Source organism: Protomyctophum bolini (genome assembly GCF_963924005.1).
Source record: "Protomyctophum bolini genome assembly, chromosome: 23".
NCBI classification, from domain to species: domain Eukaryota; kingdom Metazoa; phylum Chordata; class Actinopteri; order Myctophiformes; family Myctophidae; genus Protomyctophum; species Protomyctophum bolini.
Genome location: NC_137884.1, coordinates 10,753,386 through 10,779,555, shown reverse-complemented (window position 1 = coordinate 10,779,555; position 26,170 = coordinate 10,753,386). Strand labels below are relative to the sequence as shown.

Below are 26,170 nucleotides of genomic sequence, written 5' to 3'. Positions count from 1 at the left end.
AGAACGCTTATCATATATACAGTAAGATCACTTAAAATCTTTAACACCCCGGGCAGTTTTTTTAAAGGTGATTGGTTAAATATTTACATAATTTGCAGTGGCGGTCCGTACTGAAATGAACTGGGCCTTCAACAATCTAGAGACCGTCTGGGACGGTCGCGGAACGGCCGCACGCGTGCACAAACCGACCCCCCCCTCCCACACACACACACACACACACACTACGGCGTATCGCACATCAACGTTATTATCCTGGAAGTCTGGAACAACGAAAGCACACAAACAATAAAAATAGGCTGCAGCCTGTCAAGTGTCAACCTGTCACCGGGGGACTAAACACACACACACACACACACACGCACACGAGAGAGAGAGAGAGAGAGAGAGAGAGAGAGCGCACACATTACACCCAAGTAGGCACTGAGTTTGAGAGAGACTCGGCCACACAGGCACACACTGTCAGCAGTGAGCACCAGCCACTAGTTCACAACAACCACAGCACATAGCCAGCGCCCAGCCGGCCCGGGTACTAACGTATCATTCGTTTTTCTCTTCAACACGGACCCGGCCATAAAACGCTCAATAAGCTGCATCGTATCGCATCACATGTAATATCTTATTCCTTACCATGGCTGAAAAGGGCTTTGACTGTAAATACACCACCACAGTTTGTTCTCCTAGTCCAGCCCTTTTCCGTCTTTGTTTGTGAGTTAAATCTGTTAATTTAGTGAGCTCAATCAACCCCATAGTTGGGAACTCGTGCAGAAAGTTTCAAACACCCAGTTCTCTTTTCTCATTGGACAATATTTTCCCCCAGCGATTGGGATCCAAGCAAGACGTTAACGTCACCAAAGCCCAGCTAGCTGGCCCTGGCACTTGAAAGTAAACGCCCAGCAGAGCAAACTCGAAATTTGATTGGCTAAGGAACCTGTCAATCTCTATATTGCTCCCATTCATTTCAACAGCAAGGGGATTCAGTGGCGTTTCTGAAGGCCTGACGGTAGAGATTTTTATCCGGAGACAACAAAAGGAAATAATCTCATTGGTTTAAAAAAAAAAAACTGTTGTACCTGCACAGAATGGAAGCACACATGCACGCACACACACACTCACCTGCACTGGCATGGCCCAGAGGTTGGGACACAGGAAGAGGAACCACATGAGCTGGTTGGTTTCTATGGCGACCAGGTTGTTGATCTGACCCAAGGTCATTTCCCCCATGGACATGTTGGAGGTGGACAGACGCAGGATCTTGTTGTAAATCATCGCCTGGTTCACGCACACACACGCGCACACACACACACACACACACACACACACACACACACACACACACACACACACACACACACACACACACACACACACACACACACACACACACACACACACACACACACACACACACACACACACACACACACACACACACACACACACACACAAATATTAATACAGCTAATAATAAACTAGGGGTGCAAAAGTTAATTGAACAAATCGATTTTATGATAATAATAATAATACCTTTTCACAATAATGTATTTTAATAAAATCTAAATCTACAAGCTATATATTTATGATGTGACATATTGTGAGCGGGTAGATCACCTACTTATACCCAAGTATAAAATAGGGCTTAAGTGGTTAATCAGACTAATTCATTGAATGTGAAAAATTAAAAATCATTCAAATAATTGTGCTTCATCATTTGTCAATTAATCCAAAAAGTAGGCTAAGGCTAAGTTTACACACATTGGATGGAGTGATCCACAGTGTTGTTGTGTTCTAAACCAGTGGTCCGGGGACCACCAGTGGTCCTTGAGGGGGCTCCAGGTCGTCCCCAGCGAAATTATGGAGAGTTGGTAACCAAATGGACCCATCTCTCAAGAGTTACATTATTGTTAAACAATCTGCATTACTTCATTTACAAGAAGTCTACAACAATTAGAGAATGTAGAAGAATGGTTATTTTGATCAACATTTGCCTAGTTATCTCCTAATGCTACCAACAGCAATACAACATTGTGGACAAAATCTTATCCAACGACAACAAAATATTCTTTTGTGAGGCTAAACGTCATCAAACGGTGGTCCGTGGATCCAATTTCGAAAAAATAATGGGCCTTAATATGATTGAAAATGGTTGAAAACCACTGGTCTAAACCCATCAACCAGATTCATCCTCAGAGTGAAACTATTGCACATACACTGCATATAACGTTCATCATTGGCGTATGCCTTAGGGCTAAAAGAGTGAACTTTGACGTCTCTATAATTAGACATCCCATTGGTACCCTGAGGACAATGCTACACATCTTGATTGTCATAAAAAGGTTGATTTGACACATTACAGCCTCAAGAAAGATCTGTCCAGAGCAGCGTGTCATCATAGATCAACGCCTCGCAGTCCTTTCGTCAATTACACGAAGCCTTGAATATATTTCACATCCCCGAAACAATAATCCAACATTCCAACCCTACATACATGGTAAAACGGAGTCCCGCAGGTATATATACTCGGATCCGTCCTATCCGTTGTTCTACACTAAATATCTTCGGCGAAAATAGCAGATCTGCTATTTTGGCCGAATGTTTTGCCCCGGAATAGGGACGCTCGGGTCAATTAAAAACTACATTTCCCATGTAGCCCCTTCTCTCACCAGCAGGGCTCCCCGCAGGTTGATGCCGGTCTCTATGGTGACGTAGTAGGACGCCTGTAGGAAGGTCCTCTGTAGGACCAGAGCCAGGAAGAGAAGGACGGCCAACACCGACGAATTCTCCAACAGCTCCGAGGACGACATGAAGTACACACCAAAAAAGGACGTCGTCTGTGAAAGCCACACGCACACGCACGCACGCACACACACACACACACACACACACACACACACACACACACACACACACACACACACACACACACACACACACACACACACACACACACACACACACACACACACACACACACACACACACACACACACACACACACACACACACACACACACACACACACACACACACACACACACACACACACACACACACCAATTTCTATGGGTCACAACTCGAGTAATAATTGCACTTTCTTTTCCTCCAACAAAACAAAAAGTATTTCAAAAGATTTTCCCCTCACAATTAAATGCACCACAAAGGGGAGCATTTTGAGCTTGTAGATCTGCTCTTTTCACTAGTTTTTGGGGTCCCGGGCAAACAAGTAATATCACTTTTGGACAAAAGCATTTGGGAACCACTGCTTTAGATGCAACAAAATGCTCTTTACCTGCGATAGTGCAAGAAGTGACATATGGTGAAATAACGTGACACGGAGAGTGGACGTTTCCGTCCTCAGACCATCATCAACACAGAGCCTCAGTTTTCATCTTTCAGTGTGCGAGCCTTTTTGTTGTTTATGGTAAATAAGTGGGTGGATTCTTTTTTTTTTAAATGTTTTGTAGTATACTGTGAGAAGAGATAGAGGGGATAGAGGTAGAGTGAGAGCAAAGGGAAAGAGACAATCACTTTGCTACAGTCTGTCGTGAATGGGATCGAGTGAATGACGTTTTAAAATGTTGGCTCAGAGGTATGCACTACACACACACTTACTGGTATGTACACACAATCCTTTTAAGAGAAGGTAAATCTCTGCTAATGGCTAGTGTAAATGAGAGGGGGGGGGGGTCGAATGGGAGACACACATTAGCCGATTTGTCTGCATCAATGCAGGCATTTAGAGCGTCCAGGAAATTATTATCCGTTCATTTTCCTCATAGACATTTTTTTTTTAATTTAAAGACCTTTTAAGCCCCGAACAAAGCCAACTCTTGTCGTGACAAATCATGACAACAAACACAATTTTTCGGGCCGAACAAATAATTAGAAAAAAGAAGAAAATGGCAGGTTACAACACTTTTTTTTTTTTGTAATTATTTGTTTGGTCCAAAATATTGTGTTTGTTGTCATGATTTGTCATGACTCGAGTTGGCTTTGTACGACGCTTGTAAGGTCTTTAAATAAATACGTTTTGTAATGTCTATGGGAAAAATGCATTGTGAATTATTTCCTGGGCCTGGCGTCGTCATGAAAGAGGGCAGGACTGCGACGCTCTATACAGACATCACCAATTGTCATTGTACATTGTACCCAGTACACATTGCAGCCAGTACAAACACACACACATTGCATTCAAAGTACAGTACAAAAAAGACCGGTCTGATGTTTTGCAGACATGACCTGTGTTAACCTAGTGCGTGTGTGCGTGCGTGCGTGCCTGCATGTGTAAGAGAGAGAGAAGGTGTGAGGTGAGTGGTGAATTTTCCACGTCAGTGAGAAATGCACATGCTGCTTTGCCTCTGCTTTCTCTCTCATTACCCAGCAGACCTGTAGACATGCTGCCATGGAAGACACAACAACAGCATAGCTTCATAGGAAAAACCAAACCACTGTCAACGACACAGCCTAATAAACTGAATGAAGACACAACAGCGTAGCTTCACACTAGGAGAAGCCACATCATTGTCAACCACACAACCTAACAGACTGAATGAAGGGTTGCTGTTGTCATTCTGCAGGCATCTCTTTCTGAGCTAGCACTGTGGAAAGGACAACTCTATCATACCAACTCTTAACAGTGTCGTTCCCCCAAATAGACTGCATTAATGGCTTCTGTTAGTCACACCCCCCCCCCCCCCCCTCTCGCTCTCTCTCTCTCTCATACATCATGTTTTTTTACAGACCCAGCATGGCCTTATAAGAACAGATAATCTCTGGGATAATCTGAGTTGTTTCCTCTGCTAAATGGACTACCATAGTCTTTCTGTTCCCTGTCTGTGTGTGTACAGTATACACACTGTCATGGACTATTTCTGGCTAATGTTCCCCTCAGAATATGGAGGATGCTGGGGTTCAAGTGGTTGATAGCAGCTGGACTGAATTATAACCATCAATTAGTCGGAACGAGTTGGTTCCATTTACAGTACACCCTGTCTCTGGTCTGGAGTTGAGAGGTGCGGGAGGACGTGTGAAGACCTCTAGTCTGAAGTGATCTCGTCTCAGGGATTTAATGCCGGCGATATGGGTCACACGCACGCACACACGTTACTTACATCATGAGTGGGGATCAACCCTCATTGCCTTGATAATGATGGAAGTGAGTCATCCATTGGCGAGCTGAGCCACGTACCTAGCTACAATCTAATTGGTCAGACACCGCCTGTGTGCACGTACGGTTGTGTGCAGCGTGCGTGCGTGTGCTAGTGTGTGACTCATGGAGTCAGGTCACACTTTCTGTCACTGATGCAATGAAACGTACTTTGCATGTGCTCGCTTTTGCGTGCACACGCACACACAGTCATGCTAGTGTATGAGCGATTATGAGATTATATTTCCACCTGAAAGCCTAAAAGTGATTCGAACACAACAACACACAACCACAGTACAGTACCTCTTGTGGTTTGACGGTGGTGTTGTTGCTGCCCAGGTGTTCCACGATGCTGGAGATGCAGAGCGGCCCGGCGAAGCCCAGCAGGTCGGCCAGGTATCGGAACGTGCTGCTGAGGAGGATGGGCCGTCCGAACGCCCGGTACATGGAGCGCCAGATGGACGGAGACGCGTCCGGATCCTCCGGTGTCTATGCACGGGTCAAAGGGGACCATGTGGGAATTGCATGTCACGGTTAGTGTGGCAGAAAAATAATTGCGTTTAACAATATTATCGCGATATACATAAAACGTTGTTTTTTTTTATACTGAGGAGAACGTTGGCCAAAAATAGCCGATCAACTCGATCTGCTATTTGTGGCGAAGCGATTTGTGTAGAGTGAGATGAGAGTGTAGCAAATGCATTCTTTACCAAGTTTAGAGGGTTTAAGGGGTACTGAATTTGCAGCTGCAGTAATATAATGAGTATTGTCCCTTCCCTAGTCGAAGGTTGATTTGAACCAATCTGTATGGTAGAGCACTAGTGGGTCGGGAGTCGGGACTCATTTGTGGGTCGCGGACCAATTTTTAGGGGTCACGAGTAAATATCCACCTTTTTGTCGTTTCCTACTTTTAAAAATATATACTGTGTAGGCCAATATATATTATTTTGAACGATTATAAAAAGTTTAAACAATACCATGAAATTGTTTCTACGGTACATTTCTAATAAAAATCTTTGTGTTTTGTCAATTGTTTCATGGCCCACAGGTTGAGAACTGGAGTAGGACGCCTGCCGAGGTCATGAGGTGAGATCCGTCCATCCATCCATCAACCGCTTATCCGTAGTCGGGTCGCGGGGGCAACAGCTCCACCAGAGAGCTCCAGACTTCCCTCTACAGAGCAACATTAGTGACTTCCTCCTGGGGGATCCCAAGACGTTCCAAGGCCAGTTGGTCAATGTATTTCCTCCAACTGCACCTTGGTCTGCCCCGGGGTCTCCTCCCAGTGGGACGTGCGATGGTAAAGTAAAACGTCATGGCGGTGAGTGACGGCCGGGCGTACCCTCTGGTCTTCGTAGGCGTCTTTCAGCCGCAGGTAGTTGGTCAGGGCTCTCATGGCGATGGGCAGCTTGCCGATCTTCTTCAACTCGATGGGTCTCTTATGAGCTCCGATGATCAGGGGGTTCATCCACCAATACGTGGCCTGGTGATGAAGAGGAGAGAGAGAGAGATCAGAGGCCAGTGGTTCCCAAACTATTTCATGTCAAGAAATTGACACTAATTAGCCCACGGACCCCCAATTGATAAGATATGCCAGGGATCCGCATATAAGAGAAGATCTTTACGGCTCTAGCAGTGATTCCCAACCCGTTTGACATGCATATTAGTTACAGACCACCATTTAATGGCATTTCTATCTCTGGGACCCCAATTTATATGGTAAAATCTATGTTAATTTAACTCTGAGAGTGTTAATGTAACTCTGAGAGTGTACACTGTCCATTTGTACACTCTCAGAGTTCCATTTGTACACTCTCAGAGTTACAGACCCATAACGGTCCATTTGGTTCCAAACTATCATTTAGCTGGGGACCCCCTGGAACTCCCTCAAGGACCGGACCATATGGGCACGATCAAATACCTCCACATCAATTTTATGACAATATTTTATTTGGTCAATCGACGAGTTTTTGTACAGTACGTGTCGTTGTGAGCCTGTAGAAGTTTAGACTGTTGTCTATTTACATATTTCATTACATGTTGAGATAGTATAAATTATGGCTTAAGTGATTAAAACCAGATCAAGACAATATCAACCATTACCATTTCCAAAATTCCAGATGATATCTAGTCTCATTCATATCACAAAATTGTTATATTGCGGGAGGTACTGGGAGCTGATGGTGTGGCGCTCCACCTCAGCAACCCATCTCCCAGGGGTCTAACGCATTCTAGTGAGGATAGACTCCCATGTTATCGGCTGATACTGACAATAAGCCTCTTCAACCTACTTACTTACTTATTGCAATAGTAGAACATTGACCCAATACTGAACTGTAAATATATGAAAAGTCCACTATAGGGTCCATTGGAGAGATATGGACATTTTCTGCGAGAAATATACCATAGACACCAGCTTTTCGCAGTAGGAAAGCCTGTTTTAGCCTGTATTCACTACTTAGTGCTCTGATCCGGTCTAGAGCTCACCTACTGAACCCGATAATGTTCACACACACATACATACATGGACAACCGGACCTGGTGCGGGAGGTTGAGTGCTACAGGTTAAACCTGGTGGGGCTAACCTCCACACACTCTTTTCTGGAGTGAACAACGTTAACTGACCACACGTACTGTACATGTACTGTACCTTGGATAGCAGGTTGACAAATGGCTGTAGGAAGCGAACACCCAGATCTTGCAGATCCTCGGGTGGTTTCACCTTCTGAGGGTTGGCGAAGAACACGTATTTCTACACCGAGACAAAAAGGGAAAAGAGAAAAATGGGAGTCAAACATAGATTGGTATCGTCTCAATTCTGGGTACAATCGGAAAACACTTTGCGAAAATAAGATTCTGTTAAAATCTAAAATCTAAAAGCTCACAACAACACGTTGAGACTGTGAGATTTCAGATTTAAATAGGCTACAGTACATGGGGTTTAAGTGGTTAAAATAAGATATACAAGTAAATACAAAAACTTGTATTAAACAGCACCATAGTGTGCTTTGCCACAACCAGTAGATAGAAGCTAATTGAGGTGTATTTCCACTTAATTTATGCATCTGCTACCACACTTGAATGATGGGAAATATAGTAATTCAGTTTCCGGAGTTCGGACAAAGATATTTTGGTTACGTAACAACGGAAATGTTCGCTCTAATCCCCGGAACAAATGCTAACTGTGATGGCATGGTGGTCTAGCCATTCTCCAATTAAGTTTACAAACATGGAATTCAAAAGTATAGTGAAAAGTATAGTGAGTCAATCAAAATGACATTAACAAACAGAGATGTATCCAGTATTACTTTCTAGACTCTAAATCAAATGCTGCTTTAGGTCAGTAGTTCCCAAACGTTTTAGCTCAAGACCCCAAAAAAAGTATTACGTTTGCCCCGGGAGCCAAACTAGTGAAAATAGCAGATCTACAAGCACTGCGTTGTGAGCTTGTATTTCGGCTATTTTCACTACTTCTTCAACATTTGTTTTCTAATTTATGGGATTTATTTGATTTGTCTTTGATTTCTTCATGAAATCACTGAAAAGATCCTTGTATTTTATTTTTAATTCATGGACATTTTTACTTTTTTGGAAAATAATAAAAAAACTAAATCTAGGAAACCAAAAACAATGGCTCCCGACCCACTGCTTGGGAACCAGCTGCTTTAGGTGCAACTGGCCTGACCTTTGATCCAGGAAGTGAAAGCATGTATAAAGCCGTGAGTGTCTCACCCTGACGCGGATGACGTTGAGCTCCACGGCCATCAGCAGTCCGTACAGGAGCACCAGCAGGGAGGTGATGCAGAAGCGCAGGTGTTTGGGCCTCACTCCCGTCTCCGCAAACTTCCACAGTTTGATGGACTTCGTGATGAAGGCCAACACCCAGTAGATGAACAAGGCTGGAAGGGTATACATTTTTGCGACACGTTTTCATTTGTCAATCTATAAATCGGCTGGCGTAGACGTTCCGGGCACTTACGCTGCCAATCCAGCCTGACGGCGTGTCGCGGGTTCGATCCCTTCCATACGACCTCTCTCCCCGTTTCCTGTCAGACTACTGTACACCATCAAATAAAAAGGCAGAAAAAGGCCCTAAAAATATCTTGGAAAAAAATATATAATAATAGCAGATCTGCAATCTAGAGCTAGTAGATCGGGTATTTGTTGTACAAAGAAGTACAGAAGGGGTCAAGTATGTTATGTTTTTCTTTTCTTTTTTTTTGTTTAAAAATCAAACCTTGAAAACAATATCCTATTAATATCAAGTGTCTTTTCTTCGCCTTGGCGAAATGCAGTGAAATGCATGCACAGGCATTTAGGATTCATGCACTTGGGTGCTTTTTACTACTGGAGGTTCCGGTTGTGTGACAAATCAAATCAGTTCAGCTGGACAGAACATCTGCTTCCATATTTTGGCAAATCCGACTCTGTATCCAGGAAAGATCATGGTTAATGTGACACTGCCTCTGGTAAAGAAGGCACTGCAACAGTATGTCGCCTTAATGTCTGGCTGTTCATGTCAACAGCCAAATGACACAGCCTTCCCATAAAACGGATGAACAGTCCTGCACTTAAACCCTGTAGAACTTAGTCAAACGGACCTGAACTGAAATTGAACTTGCAGTCGTCTTTTCTTTTTATATACACCAAATCTCTCCACCAAAAATAGCCGATCTACAAGCTTACAGTTCATTGCAGTATGAAATGGCTGAAAATCCAATTTCTAAGCAGTTTCTACGTAGCTACAACCAGACTGTTGAACAAGGCAGCCGCATAAACAATGTGTTTATAACCATGTGAAATATCCTACAGTAATGTTTTTTCATGCCACACAAACTGGTCTTTGAAACAGGACTTTAAGGAACACTACCTGCTGCTACTTTTTTTACCTGCACATTTTCAAAATAACATGTACACACCCACACCTTCATGTGATGCGATTGATTGATTGATTGATTGATTGAATACTGAATACTTAGTATTTGTCAAACATTTTAAAGAGCATGGGGGAACAGTAAAACACAAAGGATAACAAAACAAGTCCTGGGGACTTGTTTCCACAATATATCACATTCACATGCGATGTGCACACCCTATCTGTAGCTGTGTTGTATATCTGTATTTGTTCTATTCAACCCGTTTTCTATCCCTTTCCCTTTGCTCTCACTCTGATGATGGAGCGTGCACGAAAACAATTACGTCACCCACTGCCCTGCATCTTTAAACCCGTGATGTGATAAATATACAACTGATTGTGCAAACGTGGCCTTCCTGCAGAGACACTGAGTAACAACCTACGCAGCACTAATGGTGGTATACCACTGACGTGATGATTAAACACCGGGGGGGACTGCCCATAGATCCGCTAAGGTTGTCGAACATGCATAATGACATGGCACGGGGTCCCGTTTGTTCGTCCTGTGAGGTGTGCCGTTTTGTATTCCGTTTTAAGTTTAAGTAAAGTCAAGTAAGTAAATTAAGCTGTCCTCCTGAGTTTCCTACGTGTACTTTGAGAAGAGTTCTGCATATGGGTCCAACGCACGCACCCGGCGTCCTGACACAGCGGTAATGGTGGTACACCGCTGATGTGACGATTAAACACCTACCCAGCAGTAGTTTGGGGAAGTTGGAGGTCTCTATGTTGTGGTAGTACACCACTGACGTGATGGCTGCTATGAAGCCCATAAACGCTGGCATGAAGAGGTGCAGGTGGTCCGTCAACATCATTCTGGTAAGAGAGAGTGAGACGGTGAGAGAGACATATTAACTTGGATAAATCATATTCCATCTAGAAAGACTTCCATACAATGATAATTGTATTGGGCTTTTTGTACAATGCGGTTCTCCTTGCTTCTTGTTGCCACTGACACAGCGTAAGAACAAAGCACAAACAAGAAGCTGGTAAAAATATTATCAGGTTTGCGGCACCATCATTTATATATATATGCTCGCGCAGATGTGACCGCCTTAAAGCTCCCACGGTGTCAACCCGTTAACGTTGTGTTATTTTGCATTTTGCAAGTCTCGTCGCCTACTTGTTGGAGACGATGCCCTCGGCGATCTCGCAGACGTGGACGAACAGCAGCGAGAAGGTGAGGATCCACCGCAGGTTGTGGCCGGGGAAATGGAGCCATGTGTTATGATGGATCTGTACCTTAGAGCTCTGACTGCCCCAACCTGAGAGAGAGAGAGAGAGAGAGAGAGAGAGAGAGAGAGAGAGAGAGAGAGAGAGAGAGAGAGAGAGAATGAGATCATTTTGTTTCGTTTTTGTCGCATTCCTGAGCCACTAATTTGATGAGTCTCCTGTAAGGGTTGAGAATGTTCCGTGGTCACAAGAGCGGAAGTGCTGACCAGATGTAACTCCTAGCAGAGTTGTCTTGACTAAAGATTTGCAGAGTAGATTAGGTCTCGGATTTAAAGATGGACAAGTTAAAGATAAACTTAGTTTTAAGGCTTAGGTTTATATTCTTATACGGACTTGACTGAAGTTTATAATGCGACAGAATGGTTCTGGCAAGATGTCTTATAAAAGGGAGGGGATGACGTAACAACTAGGGAGGGGATGACGTAACAACTAGGTAGTCGTGACGTCAACCCTGACACTTGCGGAGTCTCGAGACATTAGCATCTTTCTGCCACAGAAATGTGACGAAAACTAAAAGCGGAAAAAACAAACCTGGGCAAACGAGCCAGAAAATCTGGTCTAGGAGTAGGAGTGAGCCTTGTATTTTGCTAACCAATAACAGTGCAGAGGAGTGTGGCTCCAAATCCTCAAGATAGGAGAGGTGTGTAATTATTTTGGATGAACTACTCCTTTAAGCCATATATACTTTGTTGACCAGAGACGTCCAGGGGTCTATACTTTTTTCGATTCAGATCATTTTTTCCCTAGACATCACAAATTTGATCATTTTCGGCGAAGGGATTTAATCTCCTCCTCCTGAAAAATAGCCCCACTATAAGACACCAGGCAAGCAGATGTCCTCCCGCCTGGTCAGTGCCTTAAGCCCTGTTTGATACACACAAAAAAGCTAATATACAAGATTGTTGGTAAAGCTGGCCTCAGATACTGTGTAGATGAACAGTGTGTGTGTACTGTGCGTGCATGCGTGCGTGTGCGCGCAGGGTGGGGATCAAATCAGTTCACATGGTGTGGTGGTGGGAACATGGCTTCCCTTGGCTGCAGATAGAAAAATGGTTGGCACACGCTTTGTACTGTCTGCATTGGTATCAGTGTTCATGTGTGTGTGTGTGTGTGTGTGTGTGTGTGCCCGAGTAGACGATAAGATGACTTCCTGCCAGGGACCCCCATACAAGATTTGTGTTGCTACTATATTTCCGAAATGTCATCAGATCTGCAAGCTGTGAGCTTGTAGATCTGCTATCATCGATGGAAAGGGTCAGCGAGTTCAGTTTCCTACACATCGAGTGGGATACACCTATTACGACAGTAGGTCGCAGATTACTATGAAAATATATGGCCGTCTCCATTCCATAGATCACGACACTGACCTCATAAAACCCTGGACAGCCATACATGGAGAAGACTGGATAATCACCTATAGATCTGCATATATGGAGCCGGCCAGCAACTCTACATCTGACCTCAGACCTCAAACCCTTAGATCTCCATATATGGAGCTGACCTGTTCTGACATGTTGATCCTTTCTCACCCGTCCTTCCTCTTCGATGTTTCCCTTTTGACTGATACTGTACCTGTCCATTCAAACTCTACACTGGCCCCAATTTCCCCAAAGTAATTTGGGGAAGTTCAGCCGCACCCGGCAGCCGGCGAAAATGTGAGTTCTCAACAGGCCCGGCCCTACCTGGGACCTCATCAAACCCTGTACACTCCAGACACTGCCCCCACTGCCACCCTTAGATCTCCATATATATGGGGCGGCAGTGGCTCAGGGGTGACCGGATGGGAACCGCAAGGTTCCCAGCAAGGTTACCAGTTTGAACCCGGGCGTGCTCCCCCAGAGTTAGTGTCAAAGTGTCCTTGAGAAAGACTCTAAACCCCTAATTGCTCCCGATGTGCATGTTGTCCTCTGGGATCGGTGTGTGAATGTGTGTGTGAATCTCTGTAAAGTGCCGTGGATAAAAGCGATATATGAATGAACCATTTACCATAATATGGAGCTGACCTGTTCTGACAATCCATATGTTGATCTGACCTCATCAAACCCTGTACCCTCAACACACGCTCCATATATGGCCAGTACAGAATTTCTTTTCCCTTTCTAAAAATGTAGTGGAGTCAGAAATACAATTTGTCTTTGAAATGTAGTGGAGTGAAAGTATCTACAAATACAAATAGGTTTACTCAAGTAAAGTACAGATACTCAAAGAATGTACGCTACTCAAGTAAATGTACTTTGTTACTGTCCACCACTGAGGGCATATTACTTTAACGTTAATTTGGTTTCTGTCGTTAAACCAAATGGAGGACACTCTGGGGACACCGTCTATCTATAATAAACAATCCAAACCAGGAAGCCTTAATTAGTGAGTCCTCAGGGAAACAGCTGAGTCAGAGTTCAGAGTCTGAACTTCCCAGAAACCATGCACGGACGCACGCACACACGCACAGTAATATAACATTTGTAAGTAGTGTGCACACAAACATACACACAGACAAATACTCCTACGCACACGCACACACACACGCACACACACACACACACACACACACACACTATATAAACCACACATTAACAGTAAATCTTAGTCATAAAACCCCAGAGACTGAGTAAGGGACACCACAGTCACACAGTCACATTCAACCAACCAACTGTTCTTCTTGCCAACCGTCCCTTGAAATATGGACTCGTACCTTATTTGGAAACGAATAGATGTGTCCCTTATTTAACTGATGCTGTAGGTAAAGATACTTAGGGCTGTCAGCCTGTCACGACTCACGATTACTCATTTAAAGATGCTATAAGCAATAATTTGGCAAATCGACCAATGACAAACCTTCTAGGAACATCTTTTAATGCAGATTGCGGCCCCTAGATTTTTTGGGGAGCGTTCTACCCATTGCTGGCTGTCTGAATACCAAAATAAATTAAAATAATAAGGTCATTAAAAAGTTGACATATTATTGCTTATAGCAGCTTTAAGTTGACGGTTAATTGTCACACAAATAATTGCGATTAACGATTTAATTGTGCGTTTTTGCATTGCACATTGGAACGTTACAATTTGTATCCGTTTGACTTTTAGGCTTCGTAATGACAAATTGCATAGGGCAGATAGATATGACAAATATATTCAAAGAAATCAATGGCACATTTAATCATTTTAAATATAAGTTTTCTTTAACAAAAATGTACAAAATAGTTGAAGTTGGAAGTGATGAGTTGTAACTATAGTTGTAGATGCTATTTCTGCTAATATTTTTTGAAAATGTATGGACATTTTTCAACATGGAAACGATTGACGATTATGCAAAAATGATTGGTATTATCTCAAATAATTGATCATTGGTATTATCTCAGGTGATTATGCAATAATTGTGACAGGCCTATACACTTTGTTCCTTATTTTAGGGAATCAATTAATGACATAGTTCAGACACTATAATAGAGGTTATTAAAACAAAAACTGTACATATATACAGTGAGATTTTATATTTTTTTCTGAGCATCCCTTATATTATTTTGCTCAACATTCACCAGAAGGGGATCAGCTAGCTTCATGCCTACCTCCATCATACTGCTGAACGCCTATATCTGGTGGAGCCTGCACGCTCCTTTTTGGCCCCGGAAGTTTCTACAGTATGCCACAATGCACGCAGACACACACACACACACACACACACACACACACACCACTGGGCTTGTATATATGCAAGAGAAAGTGCATGTGTGAGGACGCGGAGATTATTGGCTAGATAAACTATAGCCAGAGTGACATGTTGACTCCATAGCATATAGGTCTACACTTGCAAAGTACCGGTATGTTCTTTTTATCATCGAATGAATAAACAAAATCACTTAGGTCTCTAACTGTGACCATATCCATCGCGTCATTTATGACCATGTCAATGGAAGGTGCTCCACTTGTACGCTCCTCAGCTTCGCTCCAGTAGATTTCATACACAGGCCGTTTCTATTGCTTTTATGATCATCTTTTAACCCAGCACCCCAGCAGCTGATGTCAGCTTTAATTTATTGTCACCTTGCAGGTTTATAAGGTAAAAAAGTGGGTGAAATTCGTTTTTGTGCATAGTTCCCATCATGTCATCATGGGGTGGGGGGTGGAGCGGGGTTACTTTTATCTCACACTTTTTTATATAGAGTTCCATAAAAACATACTTTTGTAGCCTAATAAATAATAGGCTATATAGGCTATGCTATGGGATGCTGGCCTCCGATATCTGCCTTTCAGAAATCATGTTGTGACGTCCATGAAAGAAAAAAAAACAGCACCACTTACTTGTGACGTCATGTGGCGCGTGGCAGCCAAGTCTATCGACTTTTAATGTTTGCTTTAAGCAGTGACGTCATGTTGCAGCCACAGTGCCTCAAGTGTGATTTTTTTGCAAAGAGCCGCAGCGTGATTTTGTCAGTGTGCGAGCCTCTTGTTATTGTTTGTATAAATTCAATAATCAGGAGTTGCAGGACAGTGTGCACTCTTGGTGGAGCTCTGCATTGGTCAGCAGCCAGCTGCTACGTCTCTGGTGGTTCTGAAGCAGAGTAGCCTATGATGGTAGTTTGTCTGTAAACAATCTATCAAGTAGGCTATTTAACCGAAACAGAAATAGCATCTATGAAGAAAAAAATCTGCGTCTTGAGGCCAAAATATCTCTGTCCACATGAAAACGTATTACGTAAAAAAAACGTATAAAACATTTTCTGCATTTGGGTGCTGACCACATCAATACGTGACAGGGAGCACTTGACACATCAGGCTGGATTACCAGCCTATGTGCCTCGACCGCTCAGTCGCAGCCCAGGCCTCGATTGGAGGTTTCCCACACTAACGACATACAGTATACTGTATACTGTATACTGTATACACGTATAGGCTTTCCCAGTCTAAATGAACAAGTTTTGGATTGGTTCTCTTCCAATGAACCAATGAAACCATACTTAGTTGACCGATGTCCCCCAGGGTTAGTTGACCGATGTCCCCCAGGGTTAGTTGACCGATGTCCCCCAGGGTTAGTTGCCCGATGTCCCCCAGGGTTAGTTGACCGATGTCCCCCAGGGTTAGTTGCCCGATGTCCCCCAGGGTTAGTTGACCGATGTCCCCCAGGGTTAGTTGCCCGATGTCCCCCAGGGTTAGTTGACCGATGTCCCCCAGGGTTAGTTGCCCGATGTCCCCCAGGGTTAGTTGACCGATGTCCCCCAGGGTTAGTTGACCGATGTCCCCCAGGGTTAGAATTTCCCTCTACACCAAATCTTGCTCGCTGTGAGCGTGCAGATCTGCTGTTCTCGCCAAACGTCCGAGGGCGTCATGTGGATAATCCTCAGAGATTACCGTTTCACACATCTGATGCAGTCATGTCTGATGTATTAATGACCCAGTGAGAAGCTTATGTACACAGACACCAGTAACATATGTGGACAGAGGCACACACACACACACACACACACACACACACACACTCTTTTCAGAGGCTGCAAACCATAATGTCCTACCCAGCGACATGAACTCTGCCTACTTGGCCAGGGGAGATATTGCGCTGATCGTCAGCCAGTACTACTGTACTTGTCAACCAGTGGGTATCCTACCAGACACACCGGGGTCCCGTGGTGGAATAAGGTATTCAAATTGTTTACTTAAGTAAAAGTATCAATACTGCGATGCAGAAATTGTCTGTTATTGTGACCGTAGGTCGCATTTACTATGAAAACCTGCATTTCCGTGTGTCGCGTCACGCCTCCATATATGGTCACACATCCTGACATCACACCTCCATATATGGTAATGCCTCGTGACATCACACCTCCATATATGGTCACGCCTCGTGACATCACGCCTCATGACACGTCACGCCACTATAAATGGCTCCATATATCTCCATACAGTATATAAGGACCAAGGATCAAGACACTGACCTCATCTAACCCTCGATAACTATATACACAGAGAAGACTGGTTCATCACCTAGATCTGCATATGGAGCCGGCCAGCAACTCTACATTTGACCTCAAACCCTTAGATCTCCATTATGGATCTGACCTGTATTCCATATGTTGATCCCACCCTACCTGTCCTTCCTTCCTGTTCTGTTCCTGTTCTGTTATGTTATGTTGATCTGACCTCATCAAACCCTGTACACTCAAGACACGCTCCATATATGGCCAGTACAGAATTAATTCCATATGTTGATCTGACCCCCCATGCCAAAGCGCCAGTGCTCGCCCAGCAGACTGCTGTTACCCAGGCGGATGCGTGCACGCTTCTCGCCCTCAGGGTGTCTTACAGGTAAGTAAAAAGTCTGTTAGAAAGTATAAAAGTATTGGCATCAAAATATACTTAAAGTACCACAAGTAAAAGTACTAGCCAAAGTTTAAATAGGACTGAAGTGGTAAATGTTGGTTTGGTAATAATAATCAAAATCTACAAAGTAACTAGTAATTAAAGTTTTCAAGTAATTGTAGTGGAGTAAAAGTTTGACTCCACTACATCTCTGAGATGTAGTGGAGTAAAAGTAGGCCTACAGCACTACACGGAGGACATCTGTATTTCTTTCCCGAATCGACCATGTCTGTAATTTGGTCTGTAATAATACAGGCTAAATTACCTACCATTATTTCAGCAAACACCGGGGTCAAATGATAATAGGAATCCCGTGCGAATCGACATCTCGTCTACGCAGGGTCTAAGCATCTCAATGGCGGTGCAGGCGATAGCCAAGTGGTTATGGCACGTACCACGTAGGCTCTGTTGACACCTGACAGCGCGTCACGGGTTTGATTCCCATTCCCCGTTTCCTGTCACTCTACACTATATCAATTTAAGGCCCCCAAGGTATATTTAAAAAATCACACCTGCCCCCACCTCTCTCTCTCTCTCTCTCTCATTAGCAGGCAACAGTGCAGCACTATCCCTCTCTCTGTTTCTGGCACAACAGCGCCCCTACTGGTACTCAGTCATATACTGGTGCTCATTAACGTCACATAGGTGAACAACACATAGTCACATAGGTGAATAACACATAGGTGAACAGAACACGGACATTGCTGTTCCTTGGAGTGGTTGCACCACTCAAAGATATTATCCAATGTCTCAAGGGGAGAGTAGGGAGACCAAATGGTCCCTAATTGCAGGTCCATTGTGTTCCATTTGTGTGTGTGTGTGTGTGTGTGTGTGTGTGTGTGTGTGTGTGTCCTACCGATGAAGAGGATGGGGAAGGTGATGAAGAGCAGGAAGACATGGGGGACCAGGTTGAGAGCATCCACGAAGCAGCCGTTATTCAACACGCCCAGGTCCACGCTGTACGAATCGTTCCTGTCGTTGCCACAGAATGACAAGCCCATGCCTCCACCCGATTGGTCCACATAAGCCTGGGTATAACATGAACAGAGGTCATCATTGGTTGCCAGCCACATGTCCACTGTGAACAGTGTTGCCAGATGTACGATAATGATCGAATTTGTATGAAAATGTTTTACCCCTGAATTAATACAAATAAACGTTAAGCACTGGCAATGTTTCAAAGTGAACAGATGTTTAATTCTTTGGCTTCCACCGTGTGACCAGTCTGGCCACCAGCGATATCGCTTGGCTGCCAGAGAGATGTAGTGAGCTTTTATTCTGAAGCACATAAGTTTTCTCCCCGTCTAGAAATCATGATGCAAAATTTCAAACACTAGCGTTAGCTCATGATAGCCATCATGAAAAAAAGAAAAGCCAAATTTAGCCAGTACGCACGCAAATCTGCCATCCAAATGACTAGCCTTACCTGCTAGCCTACTAAGCCTAGTAGCTAGTGCTCAGTGCGCCCCGGCCGTCGTGTGAGTTTTCAGACTGTTTTGACAGAGACCGACCACGTGATGTACAGTATCATACTGATATTTTCGGGGCGTGTCATTGGACCTTTAACATTTGTTAACCCTTTTAGACCCGAGGCCAGTGCCATTATAAGTTTTATGCATATTTTGATTATCACAATTATCGTGTACTATCGTTAATCACAATTATTATTATCGTGACATGACATTTTCATATCGACCCATCCCTACAGTTGACCAGTCAGGCTAAAGTGCCAAACAATAAAACAAAGCATTAGAGGTACTGTATTTATTTTACGAGCATTTGTTGGCATGTGTGAACTTCAAAAGGTATAAACAAATATACAATATTTTGTCTGTTTATTGCCTTGGAACTATTTAGACAAGACACCTACATGCTTGCACTTTAATGGCCGTGTGTGTGTGTGTGTGTGTGTGTGTGTGTGTGTGTGTGTGTGTGTGTGTGCGTCGGTGCCTGCGTGCGTGCGAGCGAGCGTGCGTGGCCTACGCACATGCCTGACCTTGACTCCAAAGCCCTCCTGTTGTTAACCTCTCCAAGGCATTGTTGACAACCCAGGAAGCTTAGCTAGCTAAAGCACTTGCACATAAAGAACACATGGCATTTTCACACTGACGTGACCTAACATCCCTTTAAAACATGGTTAGTCAACACTGAATAAACCAGCTGAATCGTTAGGTTTGCGTTTAGCCTAGTCGTTTACCTGAACAGTTTTCACCAGCATTCATTTTTTGTTGTTGATTTGAATGAGACAGTAATATATTACTGAACATTACTGAATACAGTACAGTATTGTGTACAGTACCGTTAAGAATGCTGTGTAAATATAAAGGAGTTAGCAATCAATGCTTATAATCCCTGAGGCACAACAAGACAAGACACAACCACCAGAACTTTCACCATGGTCTAATAAGCATAATATTATTCTATACTCTTGCCGTGAGATCCAGGCTTATTATTAAGATGCTAAGAGCATGCAAACACAAACCATAGTTTAAAACATACTCCGCTACATGACGGCACATAGAATAATCCTCAGTACTATAAATGCAACTGATTTTACAGTGTCCAGTTCATTTACCGTGATTTTCATTCAAGTGTCTTGCAAATCGCTTGCAAATAACCCCAGTAAGCTGAGCTAGCTCAGCTCTGCTTTTTGATCACATAACCCATTTTGACCCGAGATCAGATTCTAAAAATGTCTTCTACATCCTGACAGTTTTCTGGAAAAAAATTCTACGTCAGTGGTTCTTTGATTTTTCAAAAATAGCAGACCTACAAGCTCGCCACTCGGTGGCGAGCTATGAGTTTGTAGATCTGCTATTTTTCAATAGCTAATGCATAACATAATGCTAACACCAAAAGGGGTTCCCGCCCAAAATGGGTTTTAAGCATAATGCACTCAGATACAGTAGCATAACCATACTCCTTAAGCCCACACTGTAAATACACAATAATAGCATCCTCTGTGTTCATTTAACTTGTTCATTTAACAATTAGGGGCCACTTTAATGGCCCCTAATTGTCCATTTGGTTCCATTTGTACACTTTGAGTGTGCAACATGTTACATACACAACATTGTCACATAGGCATTGTTAGTAATTTGTTACACTAGTACTATTCGTGTTAAAAATAAATACAATGTATTGTGAATGAAATCCTTTGCCGACTGGGACTGTGTGATGTATGGCACTTATTTAATCAATCAATCAATCAATCAACCAATTAATCTATCAATCAAATGATTATTCTCATATAGTGATACCACATTTACATATTTTTTGTAAGGTCATATCTTTCCGGTGGAGTGGAGGGCTAATTGTCATACAGTGTTTAATTTATAAATCAAAGCACAATTGACTGGACAACTAATTTGATTCAAACACAAATAATATGTTTGAATAGTTAATGGTCCGACAAGGGTTACAGTAACGTAGTAAAGCAGTGTAAGCAACACACAGCCAAGCGACACTCAACTTATAGCAGCACTCTCCAACTGTCCACTTACTACTCGTACACACAGCCCTGTTCCTCAAACCAAGTCCTTACTACCGTCTGTCAATGTTCATTATAGGAACACAACCTAGGCTAATTATAGTGACACAAAAAAACAGCTTACCTCTGACACAAACAGCAGTCCTTATTGACCTATAGGTTCATTCCGGGTGCCTGGGTTTTGAGGAAAGGGTAAATTAGAGAGAGAAAGCGAGAGAGAAAGAAAGAGAGAGAGAATATTGGAGAGAGGAAAAAAAACAGATTATTTTTAGCCCTAACAGTGCATCAGCCACATACTAGCCTCTCTCTCTCTCTCTCTCTCTCTCTCTCTCTCCCCTCATATCGGATTTCCAAAACATGAACGAGTCTAGCAGTGTGAGAGTGACAGAGTAACAGTTTCACACAGACACCCTGTCCAGCCATGTGGTCTGTCAGTCTTATGTAGAATTGTGTGTGGGGGATACAGGTATACATATAGTCTGAATGAGATTAGGCTACACTGGAAGTGGAACATCCAGCAGTGTCATTTTCAACTGTGTACACAATGTAACCAAATGGACCCATTTGTACACATTTACACAGTAATCTATTTATTATGGAGATCAACATTTTGAAAACCAAAACTATTAAGCTATGCCTATATGTTTTGCAGACAGTGATAGAATAGGTTGACAAACACTGCAGAAACTTGTGAATAAAATATCAGTTGTAGATGCTTTTGATACTGTCAGAACAGGACTCTGCCGGACTCAAAACAACATTCACATTATGTCTGTCTAATAAAATAGGCATATATGGAAATTTGTGCTAGGCTACTAGAGAATTTTAAATAAACCATTGTAGCAGGAGGCAAGTGGAATAGGTTTAGGTTATATCAGTGAAGGTTGGCTTTAGGAACTAGATTGGCATAGCCTATAGGCTATACTGTACAATCAGGCCAATTATAAAATATCATGGAGGCAGAGCCTAGGAGGCTATAGAGGCCACATGCCATCATCATATAGGGAGAAATCGGAGAATATAAAAGTCCATGGATATGTATGGGACCGTGCGACGGGCCGTGATTTTGATTCATTCATATGTGGGCGCAGTGAACCGATACAATGCCATGCCACCGGGTATAATGTCAACCAATCCAGCCAAGCAGCAGGGGTTTATTGAAATGCAACTGTATGAGATATGCAAGGTCAATATTATTGTCAAAGATCTAGCCTATTATGGGCGTTCAGTAAACAATGGGGGGAAAGAAAGAAATTAAGGGACAGGGGTAAACATTGAAGCTGCGGAACAAATGTGACAGCGTCTTCAGTCAGTGACTCAGTGGACGCTGTGGCTCTTCGGACTGTGAATGTGATGGAATGAGGAGTATCATATTCCTATCCTAATATAGGCTATATGAAACCTTTCTTCCGCTCAGCACTTACCCGCTTTTTGACGGACGTTTGCGAGCCGTTCCTTTTGGTCAAGGCGTCCAATTGAAGGCTATATATTCCCTCATCCATCCGCTGCCCCGCGTGTCCTCCTCCCGACCGTCATCGACCTGTTTCTCTTTGTAGTAGGCTAGATCCACATCCATCCATTCATTCAGACCCCGAGGAGCGAGCACGCACTTGCACACACGCACACACATCATGCAGTCAAGCATCGCGGCCAGCCATGCTCGTCTCGATCGAGTCGCGCATCGTTCTGGCGTCCCTGCACGAAAAATAAATCAGAATGAAATGAATGCTTTGAGTTGTAATTATTTTTGAACGGTAACTAGGTAGAATGAACTGACTCGTCCGTCCGACCTACATCTTTGAATAAGTTGGCCATGCTATCAATGGATGGTTGACAACTTGACAATCAACATAAAAAACAATACTGGGCATCATTGTTTTTTGCACTCTAGGCCAGGGTTAATTGAGGTCTAGCCATGGTTCACGACACGTGATATGATGCTCACTTCATGACAGTAATTGAGGTCTAGGTCTTTTGGTTCGTGAGTGTCGGATAGCGTTACCGCAATTAATAGCCTATACAACCCATTATATTACAATTTAGGCTTTTAGGGAAAGAGGGCCTAATTCAACATGCCCCCTTGCCCCTTTTAGGCGGTTTAAAAATGTGAATAGTGTGGCCTGGCTAGGCCTACACATTATCCCCAAGTTCAAATTGTGTGAGAGAACTTGGCTGTATTAATCATGAAACATTGCAATGTCAACAGCAATGAACTCTATTTCTCTAAGTTTTAAGTGCTCTAGCTAGCCTACACGGCTACACTGCAGATCGAGACACCATTACAGAATTAGCAACTCCTTAATGCAAAATATAAGGTGCTTACCCTCTTGCCCCAAATGTTAGAGAGTTGGCAGGAATTCTTGTTTAATGAATTAGTCCGTAGTTTTGAATAAATAAATAGTTTAGTCCCGTAAGTGGCCGAACGCCATTTACCTCTTCTCGTTTACTTCCTGTTTACGTTGAGCGTGATTCCGAACGCGCCTGCTCAGTGCTCACTGCCACAGAAACGTCCACTGACGGGACTAAAATACTTCTCAATTGAAAATTACGGACTACATTAACCAATAATTCATGCCAGGCTGCCAGCTCTCTAACAGTTGGGGCAAGAGGGTTACTTATATACTTACTTACTTATGCGGCATGCCTGACACCCTTTCCAGGGTATAGAACGTCGACAAGGGACCTCCAGAGTTCTCGACTCGGTCACTGGCATTCTTTTCTATCTGCGACCAGGTGATTGAAAATAGCTACAGTAGGAGGAAACACTTTTGGAGAATAATTAGGCCTATATTCAAAGAAATAGTGCACAGGAATGAAATAAATGTAGGCTATGCAAATAAAAACGAAAACCAACCATTTACAGGCTACTTCAAATCATCTCTCATCTCATTTCAGTCACACCATGTAATGTAATGGCATTGGCATTGCAGGACCAAAGGAAGTCAGAAGGTGGACAGAATTGCCATGGCGTGGCTTAATTGGAGGATTATGCTTTGACCGCTGGACAAACTGGACACAGGTAAACAAAGCAACCATAGTTGCAAAGTTAAACCACAGCGCCATCCTGTGGACACAGACAAGTTGATGCATAAAGTGTTTGTGTTTATCTCATTATAAAACCAATTCAATACTGTTCCATTGTAGGCTATACAACATTTTTGATCCAGGAGCATGGTTAAAATCTCAACACCCAAAATAGCTGATCAACAAGCTGGGAGCAGAGTAGGGAAGCGTGTAGATCTGCTATGAATGTTCACCCCAGAGTAGGGAAGCTTGTAGATCTGCTATGAATGTTCACCCCAGACTAGGGAAGTGAGGAATAATTGTTGTAGAATGTTGTTTACATCTAACCTTTATAATTTGTTGCTGTCTGGAGGAAACCACCTAACTCCATTTTTTACTGTTTTGATGATACCTTATGATATGACATGACATTTTGTAGCTTGTAGGAGCCAAGATGACTTAGAGTTAGAGCACTGTTTCTCAAACAGTGGGTCGGGACCCGTCTTTGGGTGAGTCGCGAGTAAATATAGTTTTTTTCTGTTTCCTACAGAAGTGCATGTATTGCAGTATGAATAATAATCACATGGGTTGGCTTTCACATACACAAACGCATTATACGGTATAGGGTAGACCGTGACAGAGAGCAGATTCTCATCCTCCAGTGTTTCCCAGAAAACAGTAGAGGAGACTCTGACCTCTCACGACCGCACACGCCCGCACACACACACACACACACGCAAAATGTGTGCATGATTGCGTGCGTCTTTCGGGGGAGAGGACAACAGAGGGGTCTTCACTTCCTGTCATGTGGAGCATGTCGGTCAAGCAGTTTCCCCGGAACACAGCTTTCTCACGGTGTGAGAACTGAGCGAACGACACGCACACGCAAGACACACATGAGATTAATGTGTACACCCCAATGACACCAACGGTGACGTGCTCACTCACACACATGCAGGCGTCACAAACGTGCACGTTCTCATAGTCACTCACTGGTATACACACTAATCCACTCCACACTCCCACTGCTCCCTGAGTCCCCAGTCAAAAACAAGTTCACTTGAAATCACAAATGCTTTTTCCCCCCACTCTCTGCAGTCAACAGTTAATAAGTCATGATGGACAACAAGGACAAAAACATTTATGGTTCTATCCACTCCTTTGCCCTTTTTTGTACAGCCATAAACAACCTGTGGAAGATGTTTTACGACAGTTTGAAGATGTATCGTCTCTACTCGCATCCATCCTAGTCAGAGCGAAGTAGGACGCAGGAGGTGCTACGGCCTCCCGGTGGGGGCTCCTCACTGGCAGGTCAGCCAGTAGTAGCCTAGTGTACAACAGCAGCGGCAACACATCAGAAATGTGTGGGGAGGAATAAATGGGCACAATTGGGAGCCAATTGGCTACGCTAAATTAGGAAGAAACGAAGAAGGGAAGGGACAAAGAACTTCAGCTGACTTCAGCTTGCCAATAGTTGAGTGGAAAACAGACTGTTTTCATACAGTGAGACTTAATTTCCGATCAAATTCGAACAGTAAATAGTGTTCCGTTCTGGCTGAAATACGTCATTCACATTCACAACACACAAATAGAAATAATAACATAATGTTTTTATTTATTCATGGAATGAGTGACGTGTTTGGACAAAATGATAGACTACACAGTAAAATGCCAGCTCAGTAGCCTTGTGGTTAGAGTGTTCACTGTTCACCCTTACGCTGGGGGGGGGGGGTAAATTCCCAGTCGAGGGGGGGGTCAGGGTTCAATTCCCCGAGTTATGCCAAAGACTATAAGAATGCCTCCCTGCTTGGCACTCAGCATCAAGGCTTGGATTGGGGTTAAGTACTAGAGTCATGTCCATACTGTACATCAAGCTACCTAATATGTTTGTCAAGCACACAGCCTGGCTGGATTAATGATTGAGTAAACAAGGTAGTGGCTCTCTCTGGTGGGCACAAAGTGCAACTACTTTTGTGAATTAGGCAGTTTTATGACGTTAATAATATTGCTATATTTGTAACCTTTTTCGAAAAGCAAT

At 43.4% G+C, this 26,170-nt stretch overlaps 1 protein-coding gene across 4 annotated transcripts in view; it reads right to left on the bottom strand.

The window, feature by feature from the left end:
* The window catches only part of abcc9 (ATP-binding cassette, sub-family C (CFTR/MRP), member 9), a 78,882-nt gene extending 57,495 nt beyond the window's left edge, over nucleotides 1-21,387 (bottom strand). For all 4 annotated transcript variants that reach the window (XR_013963624.1, XR_013963625.1, XM_080757948.1 and 1 more), the window contains exons 1-10: nucleotides 21,254-21,387; nucleotides 18,496-18,667; nucleotides 11,179-11,320; nucleotides 10,750-10,871; nucleotides 8,876-9,042; nucleotides 7,794-7,895; nucleotides 6,486-6,626; nucleotides 5,447-5,632; nucleotides 2,661-2,828; nucleotides 1,114-1,269 (exon numbers count right to left, since the gene is read on the bottom strand). Coding sequence is in view for 2 of the 4 variants with exons in the window: in XM_080757948.1 (XP_080614074.1) it covers nucleotides 1,114-1,269; nucleotides 2,661-2,828; nucleotides 5,447-5,632; nucleotides 6,486-6,626; nucleotides 7,794-7,895; nucleotides 8,876-9,042; nucleotides 10,750-10,871; nucleotides 11,179-11,320; nucleotides 18,496-18,640 (1,329 nt within the window). In the remaining 2 variants the exon portion in view is untranslated. The remainder of the gene's footprint in view (nucleotides 1-1,113; nucleotides 1,270-2,660; nucleotides 2,829-5,446; nucleotides 5,633-6,485; nucleotides 6,627-7,793; nucleotides 7,896-8,875; nucleotides 9,043-10,749; nucleotides 10,872-11,178; nucleotides 11,321-18,495; nucleotides 18,668-21,253) is intronic.
* Nucleotides 21,388-26,170: the final 4,783 nt, after the last annotated feature.